General features: G+C 39.7%; 1 protein-coding gene across 1 annotated transcript in view; it reads right to left on the bottom strand.

Annotated features, from left to right (window-relative positions):
- Positions 1-26,823, bottom strand: part of LOC123592841 (complement C5-like) — an 87,770-nt gene that overhangs the window by 50,144 nt on the left and 10,803 nt on the right. Inside the window, exons 4-17 of the mRNA XM_045468229.1 lie at positions 26,145-26,215; positions 22,904-22,995; positions 19,590-19,672; positions 16,858-16,948; positions 14,491-14,605; positions 12,342-12,468; positions 10,181-10,296; positions 8,600-8,785; positions 7,099-7,302; positions 4,648-4,857; positions 4,369-4,521; positions 3,182-3,311; positions 1,892-1,954; positions 286-483 (exon numbers count right to left, since the gene is read on the bottom strand). Coding sequence (XP_045324185.1) covers positions 286-483; positions 1,892-1,954; positions 3,182-3,311; positions 4,369-4,521; positions 4,648-4,857; positions 7,099-7,302; positions 8,600-8,785; positions 10,181-10,296; positions 12,342-12,468; positions 14,491-14,605; positions 16,858-16,948; positions 19,590-19,672; positions 22,904-22,995; positions 26,145-26,215 — 1,839 coding nt within the window. The remainder of the gene's footprint in view (positions 1-285; positions 484-1,891; positions 1,955-3,181; positions 3,312-4,368; positions 4,522-4,647; positions 4,858-7,098; positions 7,303-8,599; positions 8,786-10,180; positions 10,297-12,341; positions 12,469-14,490; positions 14,606-16,857; positions 16,949-19,589; positions 19,673-22,903; positions 22,996-26,144; positions 26,216-26,823) is intronic.

The raw sequence follows: 26,823 nt of genomic DNA on the forward strand, positions 1-26,823 counted from the left end.
AGCGAGCATGAGCAGGGGAGGGATTAGAGAGAGAGGGAGACCCAGAATCTGAAACACGCTCCAGGCTCCCAGATGTCAGCACAGAGCCCAACGTGGGGCTCAAACTCATGAACTGTGAGATAGTTACTTGAGCCAAAGTTGGCCGCTTAACTGACTGAGCCACCCAGGAGCCCCAGTCTAATTTCAATTTTAAATAAAACATGAAAACTGTCCTTTTTTAGCAGAACAGGATCACACAAGATTCCCCATACTGAGCAGAATTCTGATAGAAAATGTCAAACTCACGCAGCCTTCCCAGCTGGATGTTTTTAAGAGGATCCTCATCACGGTGCTTCTTTGCGATAAGACAACATTGCTTGAAGATCCTGACGCATCTGGGACCTATTGTAATGCGGGCAGCACGCTGCTCACAGTCCTCATCTTCGTTAAGGTAGGCTCCATCGTAGCAACATTTCTTCAATACTGTGTGTTTGTATTTAGCAACTGAAATAGTAATGATGCAAATGTCCTTGATTATGCACAGAGTCGTAGCACCCCAGGTTCAGAAGGGATCCTGAGGGGTCCTTGGGTCTATGGCCACATGACCCTGCCCCCACACCCGGACCCCTAGCAACAGCCAAGGCTAGGTGAGTGACCCCCCACACTCAGCTGGGTACTCCAGGAATGGGGAGAATGTGGTCTCATAAGGCAGATCATTCTCATTCATATTAAATGTTTAAAGAGCTTCTTGCAATTAAGCTAAATTCTGACTTTTGACACTGGCACCTTGGGTTCAGCACCCTTTGAGTGAAATAAGTTAATGGAGAAGCCTTCAAATATTTGAAGATGGCTATCAGCACTGTATAAGTGCTTCCTTCTTTAAGCCACATATCCTGCTTTTTAAAACTTTTCTTATAGGATGTGGTTTGTGGAACTCCACTGGTGGCATCGTAAGAGCTAATATTTAAAAAAATATTTTTAACTAATATAAATTTGAATGTATAAAAATGAATATGAATAAAAATTTTTAAATGCTTATTTATTTTTGAGAGAGAGAGAGACAGAGCATGAGGTGGGGGGTGTGGCGGTGCAGAGGGAGAGGGAGACACAGAATCTGAAGCAGGCTCCAGGCTCTGAGCTGTCAGCCCAGAGCTCGCCTTGGGGCTTGAACTCACCAACCATGAGATCGTGACCTGAGCCGAAGTTGGACACTTAACCAACTGAGCCACACAGGCGTCCCAATAAGTGCTCATATTTTATCATAAGTGCCCAAAGTACTCAGTGTCTTTCATATTGTTAGAACTTAGAACTAGGGTTGGAATTAAAATAACTCCTATATAGATGGAAGGAATTCTTATCTTACCCTAAGCATGATTATTAGTTGAACTCTGGCCACCGACTTTCAGTTCAACATTCTTCCTCTTTTAATATCACCAGTGATCATATTTCCATTTAAATAATTGTTCAAAAATAATTTCTGTTAGACTGATTTCCCAAAGAATAATCCAAAATACTATCAGCTGTTAAATACACGGAATAGAAGAAATAGGTTTCTAGGTACACTCCAAAGTTAATCAAATCATGATTTTGGTCAGAAGAAAATGGAAGAATATAATTTTAATTGCCAAATAAAGTCTATGCAGAGGAAATATTTGTAACAAGTAAAAAGTTAACCTTTTAACTTTAGAGATAGAAATAATACTTATTTTCCTCAGACTGAGGTTATGCCAAATGAAGTTGTAGAGTTATTTGGATTAATATTTCTGAGAGAGGTAAGCTAAGACATCTGTACATATCTTTCTTTTCATCCATTCCATTTGGATTAGGAATAATTAGATAATGGTTCGTTCTCTCCAGCTTTTGAATAATAGGATCATAACCTTTTTATAATTGCATCAAACTTTTAGAGTACCTTCCTCCTGTATTTTCTTTTGCAGCATTCTCTTTGGCCTGAGAATTTCTTTGCAGGGCTTACCTGTTAAAGGAAGAAGAAGAAGGAGAAGGAGAAGGAGAAGGAGGAGAAGAAGGAGGAGAAGGAGAAGGAGAAGGAGAAGAAGAAAAAGAAGAAGAAGACAAGAAGAAGAAGAGAAGAAGAAGAAGAAGAAGAAGAAGAAGAAGAAGAAGAAGAAGAAGAAAAGAAGAAGAAGAAGAAGAAGAGGAGGAGGAGGAAGAAGAAGAAGGAAAAGGAGAAGGAGGAGGAGGAGGAGGAGGGGAAGAAGAAGAAGGAAAAAAGAGTTAAAATGACAAAAAAGAAAATTCCATGAAATTATTTAAGTGCTTAAAATATTCATAAGTCATTCATGTATTCCACAAATTCTGAGAGCCTGTGTTTGATTAGGCACCGTGCACAACACATCTTAACATTTGTCTTACCTTAGAGGAGCTCATGATCTAGTGTCCTCTAGTTTGACTTGTTTGATCCAAGTTTGGCTTTGAATCCTGCAACCTCTTTGACCCACTGATTACAGAGAAATATCTAAGCATTTAAAGTGAGCAAAGTTTTTGTTGGGTATGTTACTTTTATTATTTGCTCTTTGTGCTCTGTTATTATGAATAACAGGTCAAATATAATTATGAACAGTTTTATAGCCACAGAAAGAATATGATTAAGATGTGGTCCTTGTCCTTCAAGAGCTCACAGTGCATTGGCTGAGGCAAAATACATAACGAAATGGAAGAATATTCAGTGATGCCCTGCTACTGTGTTACTTATAAATAGAGCTAGTCCCCACAGTATTCTCTCTGTGAAAGGAGGAGGGAATGATCAATTCTGTATGGGGAAGAAACCTTATTGAGGAGGGGATTCTTTTATCGGCTTCTCCAGGCTAATACAAGGGAAAGCAGTCCTGATGGGAAAGGCCTAAAGGTATAAAATAAAATAGCAGAGAGCCACCCCTAGAACTACACTTGGGTCTGCACAGCTTAAACCTCAGGTAAGATAGAGCAAGACAAAAGATAATTGGAGAGAGCTGGGGAGAAGACCGTGGAAGATCCCTGAGGACTACACTAAAGATTTTGTACTTTATCTTGATGGCCAGTAAAACATTTTGTACTGGGGCGTTACGTAGTCATGTCTCTCTAAGATCAGTGTAGAGAATTTGTGGAAGACAATTACAAAAATGGTATCAATGTGAATTGATCAATGTAAATTTCAGTAATCATTTTGAAGAATAAACCAAAAAAAAAAAGCTGAACATTTTACCATCTTCTCGGGTGTCATCTACATTTGCGTTGGTGAGAAAGAGGAGTCCAGCCAGATGGAATACATCTGCATTGTTGCGGCCACCACCTGCCCCACAGCCCAGGTCGCTCGTCTCTAAGACTTGAAATACCTGTCCAGAGGTGGTTAGCTAATTTAATAATTCTTAGGAATTAACTCAAGGCAAAATGTGGAGTCTACTTAGATGTATAAATTGTTTCCCTGAAGAATTAAAGGTACTGGCTGTCACATGGGTAGAACAAATCAGGCCATCGTTCATCTGTCAAACGGCCAAAGACCAGATTTCCCAACTTCATTATTTTAGTGTGTCCTTTTATATTTATAAATACACACACATTCAATATTAAAACAAGAACTAAGTTTTACGCTTTGGTGAGAAGATTCTTAGGAACTAACCCATGGTGTGTTGGACATAGAATGAATGCTGTGGTCAATATAAGATCCAAACAAACAAACAAATAAATAAATGCATGAATGACTAAATTAACAGACAAATTAATTTTTAAGTTGCTAAAAAGAAATGAGCACAACCTCTTATGTTTAGAGGAAGAAGGCTCTAGGTTCTAAGTGGGTGAGAACTTGTTTGGGGAAGCTTATTCTAGTTTTAATTTTGATCCCAAATGTTTTTTTTTTTTTCTTTTCTGAATGGTTTTAACTGTATAGTTATCTTTGTTTTTTGTTCAAAGAAATTCAAGCCTACAAAATAGTTAGCAGGGCATAGGGGAGATAAATGGGAACTTAGGGGAAGTGAATAATTCTCACATTCTTTTGTTCCAGATTTTAATGAGAGTAAAAAAGAAAACAAAAAACAGAAAAGTCTCCATAGGCTGCCTATCCAGTCTTCCATTATGCTGCCACTTTATAAAGCCCCCCGCCTCCAGGTTCAATCTCAAAATCGTCCAAATTGATGGCACTTTTGCCCCAGGAATATAATTGCCATTATGGTCATTTGCTACACTTGGAAAAACAAAAAAGGATGAATCAATGTTTTAGAGACTAACATGAGGATAGCTTACCTTCCTAAGAGCCATTGTTTTGAGTATATTTACAGAAGAGCAGATCCAGTCTTCCCTAATTCTTCCCCACAACCTACCTTTGGGGCCACACTTTGTGAAGCATTATACAGAGCCACCCCAAGACCCAGCAACCAAGGCCATGCACCACTTAACTCTTTCCAGAGGTTTCTTGGCTCTTCTCTGGACTCCATATATAGCACTGTCCACTGCTGATAAAGCTACCCAGGAATTTGACTCAGTTGCCATATTAAGAGATACATGTTGGCTTGGAGAATACGACGCATCTGCACTTGGAGACAGATGAACCTAAAAGATCATTTGAAAAAGAAAAGACAAGGTTATTTGCATGAGACAAAACTTCACAAGTAGTTATATTTATAGTCTCCTTTATTCAGAAGAAAATTTGATTGTGACTCATAATTTGTGGCTTACCTGGAGCTGATTGCCACACTTTTCTTCGATATTTAACCAGACTGAATCAGACACCAACTCTGCTGTCTGCTCTCCTGTGACGATGTAATAGACCAGGAGACGGGCTGAAGGAACCATGTTTTGTGTCACTGGAATGTTTATGTTTTGATAGGATGAATCTGGAAGTTTCTCTCTTGTGCCAAAGTGGACAATTTTTCCCTTAGATAAAATCTAAAAATAAACAGCAGTAGTGACCATGTTAAAAAACAAAAGTTTTAGGGGCGCCTGGGTGGCTCAGTCAGTTAAGCGTCCGACTTCAGCCAGGTCACGATCTCGCGGTCCGTGAGTTCGAGCCCTGCGTCGGGCTCTGGGCTGATGGCTCAGAGCCTGGAGCCTGTTTCCGATTCTGTGTCTCCCTCTCTCTCTGCCCCTCCCCCGTTCATGCTGTGTCTCTCTCTGTCCCAAAAATAAATAAACGTTGAAAAAAAAAATTAAAAAAAAAAAAGTTTTGCTTTCAATATGGAGCTTGGAGATGGAGTAGAAAGTATGTTAAAGAAAAGGAAAGGTTCCTGGTTAACAGGAACCAGGAAAGGTCAGGAACCTTTCCGTTTACTTAATTCTTTTCTTTCTCACAAGTCAGTTTGATAGGGATATTACGCCCACTGTGTAGATAGATAAAGGGACTGGGGCTTGGGAATTAACTAAATGTCATACTGATTTTAGCTCAAAATCACATAACTAGGAAATCAGAGAGCTAAGAGTTGACCCCAAATCTATTTAAAGTCATCATGCTGTCACTAAAATCTCTTTTGTTTTATTGATTAAAACAAAATAGATGCATGAATAGAGTGCATCTTATTTGGGAATTAAGGTTTCTTTTTTTTTTTTTTAATTAAAAAAATTTTTCTTTTAATGTTTATTTATTTTTGAGAAAAAGAGAGAGACAGTGCAAGTAGGGGAGGGGCAAAGGGAGGGAGACAGAATTTGAAACAGGCACCAGGCTCTGAGCTATCAACACAGAGCCTGATGCTGGGCTGGAACTCGGGAACGGTGAGATCATGACCTAGGCCGAAATTGGATGCTTAACCAACTGAGCCACTCAGGCGCCCTTTTTTAAAAATTTTTTAATGTTATTTATTTTTGAGAGAGAGAGACAGACAGAGTGCAAGCAGCGGAGGGGCAGAGAGAGAGGGAAACACAGAATCCCAAGCCGACTCCAAGCTCTGAGCTGTCAGCACAGAGCCTGATGCGGGGTCCGAACCCATAAGCCGTGAGATCATGACCTGAGCCAAAGTCGAATGCTTAATCAACTGAACCACCCAGGTACCCCTGGGAATTAAGTTTTAAAGCCAGAGATTAGGTTCTGTATTGGAGGCATATGGCTAAAAAACAAGTTACAAATCACATGAACCCAAAACGTTCTCAAACTTAAATTGTCCTCAAACTTAAATAGACTGCATATGTGGTTTTGGTACATAGTTCCTAAACAGGTCCCATAATTCTTCATCCGTCAATATGATCTGTGTTCCTCATTTATTTATTTTTTTTTTTTTTAATTTTTTTTTTTCAACGTTTATTTATTTTTGGGACAGAGAGAGACAGAGCATGAACAGGGGAGGGGCAGAGAGAGAGGGAGACACAGAATCGGAAACAGGCTCCAGGCTCTGAGCCATCAGCCCAGAGCCCGACGCGGGGCTCGAACTCACAGACCGCGAGATCATGACCTGGCTGAAGTCGGACGCTTAACCGACTGCGCCACCCAGGCGCCCCCCTCATTTATTTTTTTAAACTCCTTTCTCAAAAATGTTGAAAAAGCTATCACCACCTGTTTGGCCTGGCCACTGGAATAATTCATTCCATTTCTTTGGCAATGTCAGGAAGCCCTTAAGATTTCCCCCACCTTCTGTCCTAGGTTTCACCTATAGGCTTGATTGGCCACCTTTGTTTAATATAAGGGATGTAATAGGGATGTTGCTAAAGGGTAGAATTGGGGTAGATATCATATGACTCAACTCCTAAGAGCAGGATTTGAGTCTCCCTTTTATGCCAATGAAATGCACATATTTGAAATAGGTTTAGGCCTGTAATCTTTGGCCATGAAATAGAGCAGAGGTAATGTGAAAATGTAATCAGTCTCTGTGGAGTAATCAGGCTCTCTTAGGCGAAGGGCGTATCAGATAAGGAGTCAGAGGTTCCCAGTTCAAATAAAAAAATATTCCTCTTCCAAGCTGAGTGACCATGGTGAGCGTTTTAACCTCTCTGTTCCTCAGTTTCCTCATCTGGGAAATGGTCATGAAAATCATGACCCATCTCAAAGGTTTTTGAAAAAACTGATTATCAAATTGAATTATGTCCTTGAAAGTACCTTGTAAAAACAAATATAAGGGGTCATTCTAATGTTTCTCTGTAAGCAAAGAGAAATGTTCAAGGTGGGGGAATAGATAGTTTTAAATCTATCATTACTGCACTTACCAAGTAATTATAGTGAGTTATTTTGTTAATATATGGACTTCTGGGGGTAACAATAATATTCAGATATTCTCCCACAAGCAAAGGTTTATAGTTTCCAGTCCAGTCAATATAAAGGTAACTTTGGCTGAGAGATGAATATGCTATTGCTTGGTAAACTTTGCTGGCTTGATTTTCTTCTGGAAGATCTGGGTCATCAGTCTTGACCTGAAAAGGGAAATTTCAAAAAAGATATGTGGACTGTGATGAAATATTTTTTATGAAACATACCTTGTAAATTTCTTTCTTTGCTTTATAAATTTCTAACTTTCACAACACCAGATGCTAAAGAGGAAAAAAAAAAAAAAAACCCTCCACTACTCCAATGTTTGTACAGCTGTGATATCAAGTAACTTTACAAAGACTATGGACAATAATTGGAATAATATGGGGTTATGAGCCATGGTGGGAAAGTCTGGTGAAGGGGAGAGGCAAAGATGCTTCCGGAACAAATATTGGCACCTTTCCTGAAATGTCCTGGCAAGTTGGGGACTCCTCTTCCCATGGGTTGGCAGGGATTGGGGGTAAGAGAAGGGTGGCAAGAGGAGGCCTTGAGGACTGGGGACAGGAGTGAACATCGCACAGACTTTCTGGTCCAGTTTCATTGTAAAGTAGCATCACGGAAGTGTACTTATAAATATGGAATGGGGCAGAAATGATATCATGGCTAATAACCCCTTTGCTATCAAAGGGGTTATTAGCTCACACTCTGGAGTGAGCTATGCGTTGGTTTGCATCCCAGAGCCACCATTTATTAACTCTGGATAAGTTAATCACAAGAGAGGTTAGAAGCCTATATTTCCACAGCTGCAAAATGGCAAAAATAATATTCTCTAATTCATAGAGCTGACTAACTGGGTATTAAATGTGTTCAACAGAAAGCTCTTAGCATTTCCTAAGTGCTTAGTAGATGATAGTGAATGTATGCATGTCACTGTCATTAATGTGCATTAACTAATCATTTATGGGGCGGGGGCGGGGGTGGATTGGGAACTTAAACATTAGTTGCTGAGAGAGAAGCCTGTTAACTGAGCTCTAAAGTAGAGTGGCTTATGCAGCTAGGAAAAAGGGAGACTTCCATGTGTGACCCCTTTGTGTCCCTGAAAAAAGATAAGAAGTGGGGGTGAGGGAGAGAATGTTTCTACCGCTGACTTCCACTGCTATACTTATTCCGAAGCTATACCTATTCTAATAAAGTCTTGCTAACGTAAGAGAAAATCATTAATTCCCAAATAGAAAATGATAGATTTATCTTCCTCAAGAACCAGGCAATGGATTAGCATATTGCCTCTGGTGCCTTCCCCCCCCCCCCCCCCACACACACACCGCCTTTGAATGCAAAATTGCGGATCTGTTCTCTGGACTCATGTTTAAAATCTGCTGCATCTGTTCTGCACACTAGCCAAAACACACAGTCAAAAAGCACACATTGTCCCAGAAAGTCCAACAGGAGAATTCAGCTCACGTTAAACTCCAACATCCTTGCTCCAGATGGAAGATTAACCATAAACGAAGCTACTCCATCACTGGAACGTGTTACACTTTTCTTCGACTCCAAGTTAGACATCTCTTGGTTTACATCGACCGTTTGTGCGCTCAGGGTCACCGGGACCCCTCCTACCAATTGGTCAAATGAGTTCTTAACCTGCACCTGTTTGCCAGAACAGTCCAGATCCATTTCAGCAGCTCATCACTTTTTTTTTTTTAAAGAGGAACAATTCTGAAATAATTTTTCTTCTTCCCCACCAAAGTATAAATTATTCACATTTAACTCAGTAGAGAGAGGCATGGCCTTAGATTATAGAACTGCCTAATTCTATTTAGATACTTTAAGCACATACAAAACTTGCTTTAGCTTGGTAACTCTTTCTCTCTTAAAAGCCAGTGACCCACAGTGAATATTAAGTAACACATTTTAATTATACTAAAGTTGATTTTTAATAGCAACGCATTTTCAAAGAATAAAAAAGTAAAACACTCTGTTCTAGCTTTCTAAGCTAAGAACAGGGAACAAAAATTTTCATCTTAAAAATGATTATATTTTTTATATTATAAATTATAACATGTACTATATATAGTGAAATATAAAACACTAAATAAAATATAATTAGAAAGTCAAATGAACACATTAACGCTATACTACCAATATTTTAAAAAGGAAAAGTAGAGGGAGGAGAGAAAATAGTAAAAAGGAAGGAGGAAGCAAACAGAGAGAGAGAGAGAGAAAGAGAGAAACAGAGAAGGACAGAAAGAGCCAAAATGGAAAGGATGGCGAATAACACAGAGAGAGGTGAGACAGGTATATACAAAGACCACAGGGGCAGACTGAAAAGCACAGAAATGCAAACTCAGATAAGACACATGGGAAGTAGAAAATGGGGAGAGAAAGGGGTTTTATTTTCAAGGAGTGATATTTCTGTTTTAAGGCTTTTGAAGAACATGCCACCAAATAATTTTAAATGTTAGCATTATTTTTACTTTTTAAAAATTTTTACTTTTTATTTATTTTTGAGAGAGAGAGAGAGAGAGAGAAAGAGAGAGAGAGAGAGGACATGAGCAGGGGAGGAGCAGAGAGAGGAAGACACAGAATGTGAAGCAGGCTCCAGGTTCCAGGCTCTGAGCTGTCAGTACAGAGCCTGATGTGGGTTTTGAACTCACGGACTCTGAGATCATGACCTGAGCTAAAGTCAGACACTTAACCTACTGAGTCACCCAGGCGCCCCAAATGTTGGCATTTTTTTTTTAACTATAAACTTATGGTGTTTTATTTACATATAACTTAATGCAATGCTTTTTAAGGGAATGCCTAGCACAGGCTACCTGACTACTTGCTAAATACCGGCACTTGCCCTACAGGCTGAAATCACTCTGAGGCTGAAGCTGGCCAGCATTTTCCCACCTCCTTGTGCATCTTAAGGAGCAGGTTTTACAAATGAATTCCCTCTGTGATTCCCTTCTCCAGCTTCCCTCCCCTGTTTGCCATCCCCATGCTCTCTGTAAACAGAAAAAGAGAACCATATTCAGCAACCTTCCCTCCTTCATCTACCTTGATAGAATATGGAATCCCGGGCTTCATGAAAAGAGGAGTAGCAACCAAATTCAGTTTGTAGGGAGAGAGGACATATTTGATGCCAGGAATTTCTGCCTCTTCAGAAAATCCACCTAAAGAAATGACATGCATCACGTTGACCTTTTTTAAGAATATGCCAATCCCTACGGGGATCTGTTTGACCTGTGTATGTCTCCACAGACTTATTCACTTACTTGCTCCATTCCTGAACTCATTCATTTATCAGTAGTCTTGGTTCAAAGGGGGTAGTGCAGAGAAAAGTTTAGACCTCAGGTGTTTTCCAAAGCCTTATATCCAAGGCTTGTGCAAGGAGAGCTACAGGGTTGGACTGGGGAGGAAGGTGAGGAAGGGCCACCACTTTTTGTCAGTGGCCTGAGTTTCAGTTGAATATGTACAAGGGATTATGGAGAGAGGGAAAGGACTAGGCACTAAGCTTTGCAGGGATTCACCTGTAGAGCACAGGGATATGGAGAGATATGGAGAGGAAAACAGAAAAAGAGTGTCTGAGGTAGAGGGAGTCCTGAGAGTCCACTGGCAGGGGCCCAATAACATACAAAGCTCCAGTATCCCCAAAGTCCTTTCCAATATTACATCCGTAACATCCATATGCATATCCTATACTTCGGCCAACTGGACAATCAGCCAGATAATCTCAAAAATCAAGTCTTGCCTGCTACCTGTGGTATGTCCTCTCTATGGATGGTGTCCCACTTCTCCCCATCTACCATCCCTGCCTCAAAACCCTACTTATCCTTCAAGATTGATTACATTCAGGGTGCTATACTTGGTTGCTCAGCAATCATCTAGGAGCTCACCTACCTCTGAAGGTCAGTAGCATTCAGAACTTTGCCTAGAGGGCAAATAGAATTCCTGCTTATAACAGAATTCTTCGTTTACCTGTCTTACAGCCGATGCTAGTTTGTAAGCCACTTGAATGCTGGGATTACACACATTCATATTTGTAAGCCTGTATGTTTAGCAACACTCTTTGAATATCTCATAAATGTAGCTTAAACTGAATTTATTTGAAATAAATTGAGAAAAAATAAAAGTAAAAAACAAACATTAAAATAATGTCAAAAGTAATATCCTGGCCAAGGAGTATCATTCTCCAACATCTATCAACCATTTGATAAATACAAGGTACTCAATAACTGGATAATTATTGCCATTCTTCATTCTACTACCCTTCAAGGACAAATACAAAGAGGCGGAAGGGGCCTTAGGGATCATGTGGTCTAACTCTCATTTCACCACAAAAAGGAGGGGCTAGTGCTGTTACATAACTTGTTCAAGTTAGTTTGGGGGTTTAATACAAACCTGAAAATATAAAGAACATCAGTAATCAAGACACCAGAAGTAAGACAAATTGACTGAATTTGGAGTAATAATGACTATTACAAACCACTGGAGTCGGGGTTGAGAGCACTAAGATAGTTTTAAGGATGCTAAGAAAGTAATAAGTGGAAAGGAGGAGGAGGAGGAGAAAAAGGAGAAGAGGGAGCAGGAGAGGAAGAAGGAGGGAGGGAGGAGAAAAGAAGATAGAGGGGAAGGGGGAGGAGGGGGGCTAACACCTTATATGGTATTCACTAGCTGACAGGTATTACTTTAAGTGCTTTGCATATATCAACTCTCTGATCCTCACCACAACCCTATATGTATGCTATTATTGTACCCATTTTAAAACCATTATCTCTGATTTTAGATAGAATTCCTGAATATTACAGCTGAGAGGGGCTTTAGGTTGTATATAGTTCAACACCATTGTTGTATGGATAAGGAGACTAAATGATAATGCAGTATCTTCCATTTGCATAGCATTTTATCAAACATTTGTACATACCTAATGTCATTTAGATTTTTATTCTTACCAGGTGAGAACATTGGGGTGCTACATGTTCAAGTCACATAGCCTGCTAGGCTACTCAAGATGTCAACTGGGCAGTGCTATCCCATTTTTGCACATGGGGTGATAGAGACCCAATGATAGAGTGGCAGAGCTCTACTCTAATCTGTTTTTAATGATATGAAAAGGAATATTTAGCTATGGAAGAAAATAAAATATGACAGAATTTTAGAAATTATTTATACTTTTAATATGCTGTCTAAATATTATTCAAGGGAAAAGAAAACTTACCTGTAGACTCTATGACTGTGACACCAATATAAAGGTACTTGTCGTTTAAATCTTCCAGGCTTTCATAGGACAGTTCCTTAGTTGCCATTTCAGAGTTAAATGTGACTTGAGCAATTCCATTGATCAACTTTTTGAAAAGGGAAAATGAAAGAGGTATTTTCAGAAAGAGGTATTTCAGTTTGGTGGGGCACCTGGGTGGCTCAGTCAGTTAAGCGTCCGACATCAGAGAAGGGAAAAATTAACAAAATCTGCCTTTATTAGCTTCTAAATAGAAGGCAACTATCAGAGGAGTAGTTTATTGTCACCAGTAGAGTGAATGATTGAGTCTACAGTTGAGCCCAGAATACTATTTTCTTTCTTTCTTTTTTTTTTTTTTTAAAGATTAAGCCAGGAGACAGTAACCTTTTTTTTTTTTTTTTAATTTTTTTTTTTTCAACGTTTATTTTTATTTTTGGGACAGAGAGAGACAGAGCATGAACGGGGGAGGGGCAGAGAGAGAGGGAGACACAGAATCGGAAACAGGCTCCAGGCTCTGAGCCATCAGCCCAGAGCCTGACGCGAGGCTCGAACTCACGGACCATGAGATCGTGACCTGGCTGAAGTCGGACGCTTAACCGACTGCGCCACCCAGGCGCCCCCAGAATACTATTTTCTAACTTAATTTGGGTAGACGTATAGGAAGAGTCTTAAACACTATATGGTTCAACAAGGCTGGTTGTTGTTGGTTTTTTGTTTTTTATACTAGCTGACACAGATTCCTTCTTCTAATCTTTGAGTTGTCACCCATGTTTCTGGGCCTGCTTTTAGTTCACTTTTGCTCCTGAGAGTTTGTTGGGTTCTATGATATTTAATTTGGACTTCACTGCGTACACATGGAAACACTAACTTAAAAACACCCAATGGGTAAAGGGACATAGAGTTAAGTCATATCATATTATTTAATTATTAACCACAACAGTGAAATAGATGTTGCCTTATTTTTCTTCTAAAATCCAGTAGCTTGAGGCCAGGGACTTTTGTCTTATTTACCTTCAAATCTCAGTGTCCAGCATAAAATCTTACATTAAAAAGAGGTGTCTGATTTATAACTTGAATAAATAGAACTCTTTGGAAAAACATAGGCTAAATACAAACCACAAGATGATACAAACCACAAGAATATACAAGAATCAGTAGAATGACATGAGCCCTTATCATCTGAGGTATAGTGTCAAGAACACTGAACAAGGGATAAGGGGACCAGGGCTCTAATCTGAGCTCTGGCAACCACTAGCTCTTGACCATGAACAAATAACTTCCCAATGAGTTCATTCACTCAGAAATATTCATAGAGCACCTGCCATTTGCCAGGAACCAGGTTGGCTTTGGGCATATAATGGGAACAATTCAGACCCACAAAGGGTTCAGTGTAGAGGATGAGAGAGAAGCAACTAAACCATTGCAGTAAAGAAGGGCTTCTCAATCTCAGCCCTGTTGACATTTTGGACAGGATAACTTGTTGTTAGGGCTGCTCTGCACATTGCGGGAATTTGGCAACATGCTGGCCTCTATTCACCAAATGCCAGTAGTACCCCCCTCCTTCCCAGCTGTGACAACCACAAATGTTTTCTGGACATTGCCAAATGTGCCCTTGGGGGTAAACAACGTCTCTGGTTGAGAACACTGTAATAAAGTACAAAACATACTCCAGTAAGGGAGGCTCGAGAGCTGGCAGGGGCAGCCAACCTAATTGACGGGAGTCAGGGAAGACTTCTCAGAGAAAGGGTGTTAACACTGAGACTTAAAGAGTAGGAAGGGATTAGCCAGGCCACAAAGAGGCAGCAGCCACAAAGGGACAGAGCATTCCCAGGCAGGAGCGGCACTGCAAACACCTGGAGGCAAGAGAGACTAGTGAGAGTTCCAGCAACTAGTGACCCGAACAGGAGAGAGGGAAAGGGGAAAGAGCAGGAGACAGGCTGGTGAGGGAGGCTGATGTCACACAAAGTGGACTTCATCCTGAGGCCCAGGAGAAGCCAAGAGAGCATTTTAGCTTCGACTTGCACACCTGTGTAAAATGGGGGGTTGGACTAGATGATTTGGAAGTGACTTTTCTCCAGCCTTTGTGATGCATCTTTAGGTACGAGTGAACGCACGTGTCTTAACGTCTTACCATTGTGTTTTGCATGGCTTTTTGCATCATTTCTTTTTGATCATCTTTTAAGTCGTCTCTTATTCCGAAAGTGATATAAACTTCAGCCTCAGTGACAACTTTATTATAAAAATACCTGCCAAACAATAATGCCATAAAATTGTTTTGCTAACATGGTTACAATAATAAAATTCAGATCAAATGTAACAACTCGAAATTACATAAAGCACTCGATACACTTTAAAGTGTCTTCCATCCCCTATTATATCTCATCCTCATAAAGCTATAATAATAAAGCCGAAGTGTGGATTTTTATGACTCTGTGCTAGATGAAAAAAAAACGGATCTTGCTTGAGGAGATCAAAAGACCTCAGGTCCGGGATCAGGAAACACTGCTTCCTTGATGATTTTGGTATCAGTGAAGCACTGTGCCCTACCTTCTTTTACACCTTTAGAAGCAGCACGCTCAATCTCACTGTTAGAGGAGATAAGTTCTTTTTTAACATTCTAACTTTGTATTTCCTTTTTTTAGTTTAGAACTAAAGAGAGGCTAAAGGAAACTTGCTGCATAGAAAACAATACTATAGCTAGAGCTAACCTCCCTTATCCGTGGTCTGCACACATAAAGTAAGTTCCTCCATTAAAAGAAGTCAGTTTGTTGGGGCGCCTGGGTGGCTGAGTCAGTTAAGCGTCCGACATCAGCTCAGGTCATGATATCGCAGTTCATGGGTTCAAGCCCCACGTAGGGTTCTGTGCTAACAGCTCGGAGCCTGCAGCCTGCTGTGGATTCCACATTTCCCTCTCTCTCTGCCCCTTTCCAGCTCGTACCCTGTCTCTCTGTCCCTCAAAATAAATAAAACATTAAAAAAATAAACTACAAGAAGTCACTTTGTTAATTCTCTGTCAAATGAGTCTTTATGTTGGTTTAGACTAAGTAACACTCTATTTTAGGAATAAATGCTACCAAGAAAGGCAGTGTAGGATAGTGTTGAAAGGCCTGAACCCTGAAACCAGACAGACCATGTGACTTCCTAGCTGTGAGATCTTGGGCAAATTACTTAACAGTTATGTACCTCTGTTTCTTCATTTGTAATATGGGGACAGAAATAGTAACTATCTCATAGAGATTTCATAAAGATTAAGTAAGCTAACATATACAGAGTACTTAGAAAGATGCCCAACACGTATAGTTACGCAAATTGGTTAATGATATTATATTGTCATTTTTAAATGACCTGAGCTTTTGTGGGAGATCGCTTGCAAAACTAACTCCAGTTCTCCACTGCCCCATATATCCACCACCTTTGGAGCTCCTTGTGGGTAAAAGGTATAAAAGAAATCTGTTTCCTTTGGGCTGGTCTTGTAACTTGCTTTGGACAAAGAACGTGGTAGAAGTGATGGACTTTTATGCTTCTATATTCTTTCTCTGAGCATTGCTGCTACTACAGACAAATCTGCTGGATGATGAAAGATACACATAGTCCAATGATCTTTGTACTCTCAGCCAATCGAAGTCAACTGCCAGGCATGAAAATAAGACCTCCCTAGACCAGCCAGCCCCCAGGTGAGCTGCCAACTGACCCCAGGCACACGGGTGAGCACCGCTTACATTCAGCCTGGCCCAGATCAGCAGAACTGCCCAGCTGTGTTGTAAATGGTTGTGGTTTTAAAGCATTGGGTCTTGAAGAGGTCATGCAGCATTAGCTGGTTGATTAAGCCATTAAAAAATGACGAGAAATGGGGCGCCTGGGTGGCGCAGTCGGTGAAGCGTCAGACTTCAGCCAGGTCACGATCTCGCGGTCCAGGAGTTCGAGCCCCGCGTCGGGCTCTGGGCTGATGGCTCAGAGCCTGGAGCCTGTTTCCGATTCTGTGTCTCCCTCTCTCTCTGCCCCCCCCCTTTCATGCTCTGTCTCTCTCTGTCCCAAAAATAAAATAAACGTTGAAAAAAAAATTAAAAAAAAAATGACGAGAAATAAAGTCTTCACATTCAACCCCAATATCCTTATGTCACGCTGGTTCCTAAACACATACATTGAACTTAAAACTTTAGGAGTTTTTGCTGTTGAGTAACCAACAAAACTAAAATCAGAATCAGCAAAAAATCAAAACAAATAAACTATAGGCCCGATGTTTCCTCAGTCAATCCCAAAGTCACGAAAAACACTGCCAGTAAATCACAGATCTCTGCAATATATATGCAAATTAGATCAACACATTGTACACCTTAAACTTGCACAATGTTACATGTCAACAATATCTCAATAAAGTGGATGGAGGAATCACACTTCTCACTTCGGGCAACTATCACCAACAAAAGTTAGCACTCAATTTAACTGGATAATCTGAAAAAAAAAAAAAAAAAAGAAAGAAAAAAGAAAACTTTCTTACCTTGCTTTTATAGTAATTTCAAAATCATTGAAGTCCTTATAGCCAATGAAACTATTTTCTGGTTCTATTGAGACAGAAAAATGTGGCAACACTGAAAATAAAAACAAAGAGGCAATTTTACCGTTTAAATTAGAGTAGCCTTCTTTCCGGTATAGTTAGACAAGCTGTGACATCAATACAACATCCACCTTGCCATCGTCATCCTCCTTCTCATCACTGTCAGCAATATCTCTGGGACACCTCCTACTCTACCCATCAGAGGTTTATCCAGCTCTGTGTACCAGAAGCACTTTGCTTATACTTTGATTACAGCATTTATTCACTAAAGCATAAGGTCCTTGAAAACCAAAAAGGCTATACTCTATGTATCTTTGTATCTCTCCCCCTCCCACACTTCTCATGAGTCTTAAACATAGTATATGCTCCATGAGTTTTGTTAAGTTTAAAATAGAAGAGGAAAATAAATTCTGGCTGATTTAACAGTTCCCTTTTTTGTCTTGTAGATAAACCCATCCAGTCTCCAAATTCCAACATAAAACTTTGACTTTAGTCAAGAAGAGAAAGCTTATAATTCGCTAAAAGAAAGAACATTCATGCAAAATTTAAAATTAGGGTAGACAGGAAGGAGTTCTTTCCCTCTCTCTGTCTCTCTCTGTCTCTCTCTGGTATCTTGATTGCTCAAGAAAAAAGAATTTCACCTGTCAAAAGGGCACGGCCTTCTCTTTATACTAAAGCTGTGTACCAGGGCTTATGGATTCTTTATTAATTTTTTCTTGAGGGAGAGAGAAAGAGAGAGTGCTCGAGGGGGGGAGGGGCAGAGAGAGAGAGAGAGAGAGAGAGAGAGAGAGAGGGAGAGAGAGAACCCCAAGTAGGCTCTATGCCCAGTGCAGAGCCCAATGTGGGGCTTGATCCCATGACCATGAGATAATGACCTGAGCTAAAATCAAGAGTTCAACGCTCAGCCAACTGAGCCACCCAGGGGTCCCATAGATTCTAGTTCTACTAACCAGCGAAACTGTTAATAGAAAATTGGGTAATTGGGGCACCTGGGTGGCTCAGTCAGTTAAGTGTTCAACTCTCGGTTTCGGCTCAGATCATGATCTCATGGTTCATGGGATTGAGCCTGATGTTGGGCTCTGTGCTGACAACATGGAAATAAAGAGGAATGCACTTTGTTGCTCTAGGGTGCATTCCCTATTTTACCAAAGATGAAGGCAGGTGTGTTCTCTCTGATATGACATGGAGGAAAACATTTCATCCTTTCATCTAATACCTATTTGCTATGTGGCAGGCATGCTCCTATTGACAAGGATATCCCAGTGAACAGAAAGATACAAACCTTTTCCTTAATGAGCTCATTAGTCAAGCAGTAAAGACAGTGGTAAGCAAATAATTACACAGAAAAACACCTATACCACAGTTATGAAAACCAGTATACATTACAAGGAATCCTTCCCAGGAAAGAGAAATTAGGAACAGATTTGCTGAATAAATGGCTTTTCAGCTGAGACTTGAAACATGAGTAGGAGTTGGCTAGGTAGTGGGGGAGGGGAAGAGTGTTCTGGGCAGGTGTAACATTGTGTCCAAAGTCACCACTGCTGGAGGGAAATAAGAGGATGAATGGTATAAAATGAGGCTGCAGAGGAGGTAGGCAGGGGCCAGCTCAAAATAAGGATTTTGATTTCTATTAGCAAAGGAACGAGGAGCTATTGGGGACTTTTCAATAGAGAAATAACATGATGAGATTTGCATTTCAAGATTATTTTGGCCAATACCAAGTGAGAATAGCTTGGAAGAAGGGACAGAAATTAGGAGACTTTTGCAGTAGTCCGGGGGTGGGGGGGAGCCTGGTGATGAATGGATGAGGATGGCCTCAGATGGTAAGAGGTGGATGAATTCTAGATATACACGAGAAGCAGCAAACATACTTGGAGGGAGTGGGATCAGGTAGGCTTATAGGTTATTGAGAGGCTAGAACCTTTGAAATTGTTTCAGCATAACAAGTTATTTTTTGTCACTGTTTTGTTTGCTAATCGTTAACATCTGTGGATTTATTCTCCATATTATTATGAGTCTCCTGGAGGAATAAAAGATGACTTCAAGCAAAACAAAGTTAAATTTGATATCAAAGCACATAAATACTCTAGTAAACAACTATAAGAATGGAAAGATAAGCTATTTATATGTTAATTATTAGTCCGTTAATATGATTGATTCCGAAATAAGAATATCTTAAGTTTTCAGATAAATATATTAGGGATTAGTGAGCCAGAAGGAAAATAGCACTGAACTTGGGGGATGCAAACCCAATTGCTCTCGTTCTCGCACCAGTTGGTTTTAATGACTTGAGTAAATCATTCATCTTACTGGGTTCTGCTCACTTCATCTCAGCCTACTTAAGTTTCTCCTAAAATCATAATTTTTGACTGTCATTAGTCAAGCTTCCTGGGGGACTAGGTCTCTTCTGGCTCTCTGATGAGGAACACAAGTCCAGAGAGGTTTGTGAGCTTATTGGAGGGTAACAAAGGCATGCTAGAGCCAGAGCCTAGGCCTTCCAACAATGAGCACACAACCCCTCCCCCACCCCCCGCCCCCCCAGCCACTGTTTACAACCATGCCAGCCGGGCTGCCTGTTCATCTGGGACTGATTCTGCCGTAAGTTCACTAATGGAAAGCATTAGTGCACAAACACTAATTTTTTTACAGGTAAGCTTTTAATTATCACAAATTACCATATTCTTTAATCTCAAAATATGCGGTTGCAGTCGTTGAAAAGTCCTCTTTATATTTAGCTCGGATTGTCCACACACCATATCTGTGGAAGCAAAATATTTAAAATTATGGAAGTCATCAAGTAGTTTTAATTTGCCCAGAGGAAATCCAATCGATTCGTGTTTTAAAGAGGAGAAAATGGGGCGCCTGGGTGGCTCAGTCAGTTAAGTGTCCGACTTTGGCTCAGGTCATGATCTCACGGTTTGTGAGTTTGAGCCCTGCGTGGGGCTCTGTGCTGACAGCTCAGAGCATGGAGCCTGCCTCAGATGCTGTGTCTCCCTCTCTCTCTGACCCTCCCCCGCTCATGCTCTGTCTCTCTCTGTCTCAAAAATAAATAAATGTTAAAAAAAAATAAAGAGGAGAAAGTAAGTAGAGATGCATTTAGCCTACGTAATGTATTTTATTTGTATAGAACTTTAAGTAACAAACAAATAATTGAGCATTTTCAGGACAATAGAAATTGTTTGGTAATTAGTTCTTCATATATTGTTATTTTTTTCAGGAATTTTGTCTTAATCTAGTCAATGGCTTTGATTTGAAGAGCTTGTGAAACTTGAGGATTAACTTGATTAATCTAAACCATAATTATACTAACATAATACTAAAATCCGCACTATAGTAGGACAATGTTTGTAGAAAGATACAAGTCGAGCTTACCCAGATGATACAGCGCACACCTCACATAAAAGAAGTTATGGTTAGAGACAAAGCATGGTTCATTTAAAGAGGAAAATGACCTGGGTTTAATTAACAACCTCTATTTAAAAATATTTACTGAGCACTGGAGAAACAACTGGAGATAAAAATGAACAAAATGGAAGAATTTGTCTTCATAGAGCTACAGTCCAAGAGATTTGTAATTCCCACTTTTCCACTTACTGGCAAATTGGATTTGGGCAAGTTGCTTAACCTCATTTGTGAAATGAGAAAAATGCTATTTATCTTGCATGTTGGTTATGCAATCAATATACTTAATATTGTGACTATCATCATCATCATCATCATCGATTCAATGAATATTTGCCAAGTGCCTGTTATGTTGAAGTGCTAACGATGCAACAGTGGGCAAAAACAGACAATAAAGAGGCAAATAAATAAATGTAACATTGAGGTAAGTACCATGAAGTAAATAAATAAGAGAGTAAAAAAAAAAGAGAAAGAGAGAGGGACTACATTAGATGGTGCATCCAGGAATAGCCTCTTTGAAAAGGGAGCATTTACTTTGTGTCCCAAAGAATGAGAGGAAGCCAGCCTTGTGAAGAGCAAGGTGAAGCACATTCTAAGCAGAGGGAACACCATGTGCAAAGGTACTGGGGTAGAAAAGTAGTGATCGTGAGGGGCTACCATGTCTGATATAAACAAAATCTGTTAGGGAGCAAATGGCACAAGATGAAGTTGGAGAAATGATAATAGGTATAAAATAATAAGATCAGTTCCGTGTGATAGAGCATGTAATATTTTCAAGGAAGTATGCATTATAAAAATTAAATCCCCAACTTCACTCACATTTCTAGAACATCTTCAGTGAATTAATTGCAAACAGCAAATTAACTGCAAACTCCCTTCCAGAGGTCAGAAAAATGACTATAAGGAGATTTTGCTTTAAAGTTATATTTAGCCATTTATTTTTTTTAACTTTCAAATTGATTTTATTTTTTTTTAATATGAAATTTATTGTGAAATTGGTTTCCATACAACACCCAGTGCTCCTCCCAACAGGTGCCCTCCTCAATGCCCATCACTCACCCTTCCCTCCCTCCCTCCCCCCCATCAACCCTCAGTTTATTCTCAGTTTTTAAGAGTCTCTTATGGTTTGACTCCCTCCCTCTCTAACTTTTTTTCCCCCTTCCCCTCCCCCATGGTCTTCTGTCAAGTTTCTCAGGATCCACATAAGAGTGAAAACATAGGGTATCTGTCTTTCTCTGTATAACTTATTTCACTTAGCATAACACTCTCCAGTTCCATCCACGTTGCTACAAAAGGCCATATTTCATTCTTTCTCATTGCCAAGTAGTATTCCATTGTATATATAAACCACAACTTCTTTATCCATTCATCAGTTGATGGACATTTAGGCTCTTTCCATAATTCGGCTACTGTTGAAAGGGCTGCTATAAACATTGGGGTACAAGTGCCCCTATGCATCAGCACTCCTGTATTCCTTGGGTAAATTCCTAGCAGTGCTATTGCTGGGTCATAGGGTAGATATAAGTACACTTATTTGTCTTACTCTATTATAATTTCCATGAAGACACGGACTGTGGATTATTCATTTCCATTTTGTGTACTCATTCCTTATGTGTTTTGCACATATCAGGAAGATGCTCACTAAATATTTATTACATTGAATTCATTTTATTACACTGAACAGTTTAAACTGTTCTTACATACATTTTTAAAATGTTTACTTATTTATTTTGAGAGAAAGAAAGAGAGAGAGGGAGCATGGGAGGAGAAGCAGAGAGAGAGAAGGAGAAACAGAGAATTCCAAGTAGGCTCTGCACATGGGGTTTGAACCCATGAACATGAGATCATGACCTGAGCTGAAATCAAGAGTCAGATGCTTAACCGCCTGAGCCACCTAGGCGCCACCTTAAATCCTTTTCACATGAGGCCTAAATAAATAAAGAAAGAAAAGAAAAAAGAAAAGAAATGGCTCTGAGAACACTCTCCCTCTTGAAATCTGTCTTCTGGTAGTCTACACAGACAAAGACTACGGAGGACTAATATTTTTATAACTCTCAGAGCAAGGCATACCAGCCTTTTAGATTGATAGTCTCTTAGGTTCCTTGAAGGGTAGAGGTTTGATGGTTTTAATGAAAAAAAAAAAAAATCCTGGGGACTATTTTTTCTCTCCCAAATCTTTATTTCTATATATAAAGAGGGTTGATGAGAAGTGGGAGGTTTTTGTTTGCCAGAAACTGAGCCTCACTTCTCATTAGACTTACATTTTGTTTCAAACTTACGTTGTGCCCTTTTTGTTTAAGAACATTTTTTAGGGTCTTTCTACTTTTTCATTATTTATTTTATTTTAATTCCAGTTAGTTAACACGCAGCGTTATAGTAGTTTCAGTGTATAATATAGTGATTCAACACTTCCATGCATCACCCAGTGCTCATCACAAGGGCACTGTTTTGCACAGCCTCCTTTCTTTCACGCTTACGCCATTTGTTAGCACTAGGTGGCTCCATTTGACTGGTTATCTGCCTCGCAACCAAAAGTTCCAGATGTGCTTTTTAGAGAAAACTTATATTAACAAATACTTTAAAGTACTTAGGATTGGACGGAATCTTGAAGTCAGGAAAAGAGATGATTCCGGTATAATCATTTTCTTCCATAATGTCCACTTCTGATCCTTCAGGATCCTTTGAATAAAAACAAACAAACTCAAATCACATAAGCCACATTAAACAAGTCAATTGATTTATATTATCTTTGACTTATGGAAACATTTACTAACGAATATCTATGTCTCCAAATTAAATATGAAGAAGGAAGATCACTTAAATGTTGTGGAAGGCAAACATGGTTCATTTAAGCTCCCTCTTTTTAACGTCTCCTCCATGTCCTGCCACAGGGAGAGGGAGGGAGAGAGAGGGAGAGAGAGTCAAAGAGAGAGAGGAAAGGAGGGAAAGAAGAGGGAGGGAGGACAGAGAGAGAGAGAGAGAGAGAGAGAGAGGTTTATATTGGTGTTCGGCATATCCTAGTCTCAATTATCTGGAAGAGACTCAACTTTCTGTTGTAATAACTAAAAAAAGAAGTGTAACAATAACTGATGTTATAAGTAACCAAATGTGAACTTACGGGTTTTATAGGTACCACAACCCAAATTCCATATCTGTTCATGTGAAGTTTTCCAAAGCAAACATGCTATAAAATGCTTTTATTAGCAAGACATTTTAGAATTGTGCCCTATGGACATTTTGAACTTGATTAAACACCCAAAATGGTTAATCAAACTTGAAAGTTTTCGTAAAGCTTCCCCCATAAATTTCCTTCTATGTGTGGGTTTGAAAATTATTGAAAGGAGGTTTTTTTTTATTTTCTTTGGACTACATGTAGAGGTCCATTTTGACCTTAATCCAGAAATTTACCACCATGTGCCATGACTGTGAAATTCACAGCCAGGATTTTAAGGTGTTTTTCCCTCGAGGTACAAAGGCCTAATCTGAACAAGAATCAGGATGGCAGCTAAATATCTTCTGCGTTGTTCTTTATCCCTGGAGTTCGTCCCACCCAGTGCTTCCATGATGATTTCTCTTGAGCACTATTTTCGGGACACTTCCTGTATACAGATTTTCTGTGGCTCTGGGATCAGATTCCTCAATCTTCTCTTCTTGGGGCAGCTTATACATGGAATGACTGGCATCCAGTCTCCCTTGTGCCAGGATTTTACAGCACTGAAGCTCGACTGAGAGAAATAAAATAAAAAGCATCTGTCCACATCCTCTTGTGTTTTCTGACAGAAAAAGGGCATTTGAGCTGATACTGCCTCTCCTCACTCTTTCCCCTCCCAGACTCCCAATACCACTTGGCCAGTTTATTTGCGATCTCATTTCTTACTCCCTCCTGCTGCCATTGGAAAACTCATCCTGTTCCCTACATAGGAAGTTCTCCATTACTTTTACAAATCTGTGTCTATTCTTTTCATTGAAACCTGTTCTATTCCAGAAAAGAATCGCTTCAGCCCTCCCTCTCACCTCCATTTAGCCTTCCCTCTGATCTCATGTGCCATTGGCCCTACTGTATAATTTGTTTGGTTTATACTCCAGTGTGGTTTTGTCCTGTAGTATCTACTCAGTATGTATAGCTATTCCTCAAGTCTTGGTTCCAGAGGAAAAGGCTCATAGTTTTAGGACAAGCCAGCCCACACAGACCCATTATAAACTGGTAAATTCACATCGGCTTCCTAGTGGCTGTCAATGCCACTCTCACTGGCTTCCTCTCCTCACCCTCATTCAGGCAGTCTGAGGGGCCTCTCTCTGCATTTCTTCTACTGCTGCTACCACACCTCTCCCTGCACCTAGGTTTCTGCAGCAGCCCAGCATGGGATTCCCTTACTGCACATCCCTTCACTTCTACTATAGTGGTGCTCATGACTACACATTTGCCCTCCATTCTTTTCCCTGGTCTCTTCAGTAAATCCACAGGGGTTCCTCCCTACAACCTGCTACATCAACTCTCAACTTCCAGGTCTGGTTATTCAAGCCTCTGGTGCCCTGTTCTAACTTTCAGATCTTATTGACCCCTCTCTTCCCAGGGATGCCTCTGCTCTGGAATCAGATTGCTTTCTTCCTGTCCAATTCCTTTCACCTCTGATTCTGTTCTCGGTTGTTCCTTTCTAGCAACCTGCCCATGTCTTCTCCACCACTCTCAATTTGGCTCAATTGTTACAGGCCTAGTCCAAATCTCACTTCTTCCTTGACCCATCCCTTGGCCATCCTAAACTCTTTTCTGGACTGCTGGAGTTTACAGTCTATATCAATAGTTATCAGCCACAGTCTTGGCACACTCTGATGTTTCACAAGTAAATCATTATAACATAGTCAGAGGTTAAAGTTTGTTAAAGGTTTATGATTTTTGTAAGCTATACAGCATTCCAAGTTATCCGTGTAGTTCACTCCTTCTTGTGTTCTGGTAAGGTTTTCATCTTACAGGGTTTTTTAGTAGGAGAAAAGGGGCTGCAGCCTATTGTGAAAGACCATGACTAATATACCTGCTGTTAATGGGTGAGTGTTACTTCCTCACAAAGGTTTTATAGGGCTGTGACACAAACTGGTAAGACCACAGGAGGCATGTCTTCTATTATGCATGTTATGGCTGATAAAGGGTTGATAACTACTGATCCTTACTTATCTCATGTTTTAACACGATTTTTTGCATGTGTTAGTACGTTACTAAACTCTAAGGTGTTTTTTTTTTTTTTAATGTTTACCTATTTTGAGAGAGAGAGAGAGAGAGCAAGTTGTGGAGAGGCAAAGAGAGAGTGAGAGGGAGGATCCCAAGCAGTCTCCCCACTACCAGCGCAGAGCCTGATGCGGGGCTCGATCTCACGAACCACGAGAGATCATGACCTGAGCTGAAATCCAGAGTTGAATGCTGAACTGACTGAGCCACCCACGCACCCCTAAACTCTAAGTTTCTTAAGTGTAAGTGGCCCAGATTATAATTCTTTATCTTGAATGGTTCAAATAAAAAATCTCAGACGTAATATTCAATTAATAGTCAACCAACTCTTAGTGGTTGATTGACGCTTTTTAAGAAAGGAATCATGAAGGATATATTTAAAGCGTTTAGGTCAAAGTCATAACTGCTGAAAGTTAATTTTCATGAGTTTTTTTTACATATATCTATTGTCGAGGTATAGACTTACAATGTTATACTTACAGAAGATGTTCAATAACCGTTTACCAAACATTGAATGAGTTAGTGTGGGGTTAGGACAGAGTTTTGGAACCACATACCTAATCCTGAAGATGAGCTAAATTATTATTTAAATAAATAACATACTTACGATGTAAGTTAAGACAGTTTCTCTTTTGGCTGGTTTCAGGTCATCATTCAGTGAATAAACTCTAACCTTTACTGTAAGAATAATTGATATTATCAAAACTTCCATTAAACACAAGAGTATTTTGATTTTTTTACAATAATCATCCTTATAAGAGATGAGTATAATTAAAAAAAAACTCAATCACAAAAATCTACACAGAAAAAATCCATATTTAGAAGAAAGAAAAAGTTAGTTTACAGACATATACATTACTGAAGATTATTTTCTTTTAAAGAGAATTCTCTTGGATGTCTTTAAAGAGCTACTTTTCCTAGTGAAAGTAAAGTACAGGTCATTTTGTTAAAATATATATCCGTACAACTTTTTGGGGAACACACATTAGGCCACTGTTTATCAAGAATTTCATGGTAAATAAAAAAAGAATTTCATAGTGATCTCTACCATATGGTTATATGGGAATATAATGTCTCGTATAAGAGTTGAAGATTTCAGTGGAAAATTAGGTAGTTTGATTTCAACATTATACACTTTTGCACTTATAAAAACCAGCAAGGCCCCCAAAGTATCCCTTATTGTTGCTAATGGCAGCTTTGAATTGTGTGGTATTATTAGATTCATTGAGCCAGATCCTACCATTGTTCTGTCATTGTTGAATGTGTAATGGCAAGGGCTCAGAAAC

Source organism: Leopardus geoffroyi, chromosome D4 (assembly GCF_018350155.1).
Source record: "Leopardus geoffroyi isolate Oge1 chromosome D4, O.geoffroyi_Oge1_pat1.0, whole genome shotgun sequence".
NCBI lineage: Eukaryota > Metazoa > Chordata > Mammalia > Carnivora > Felidae > Leopardus > Leopardus geoffroyi.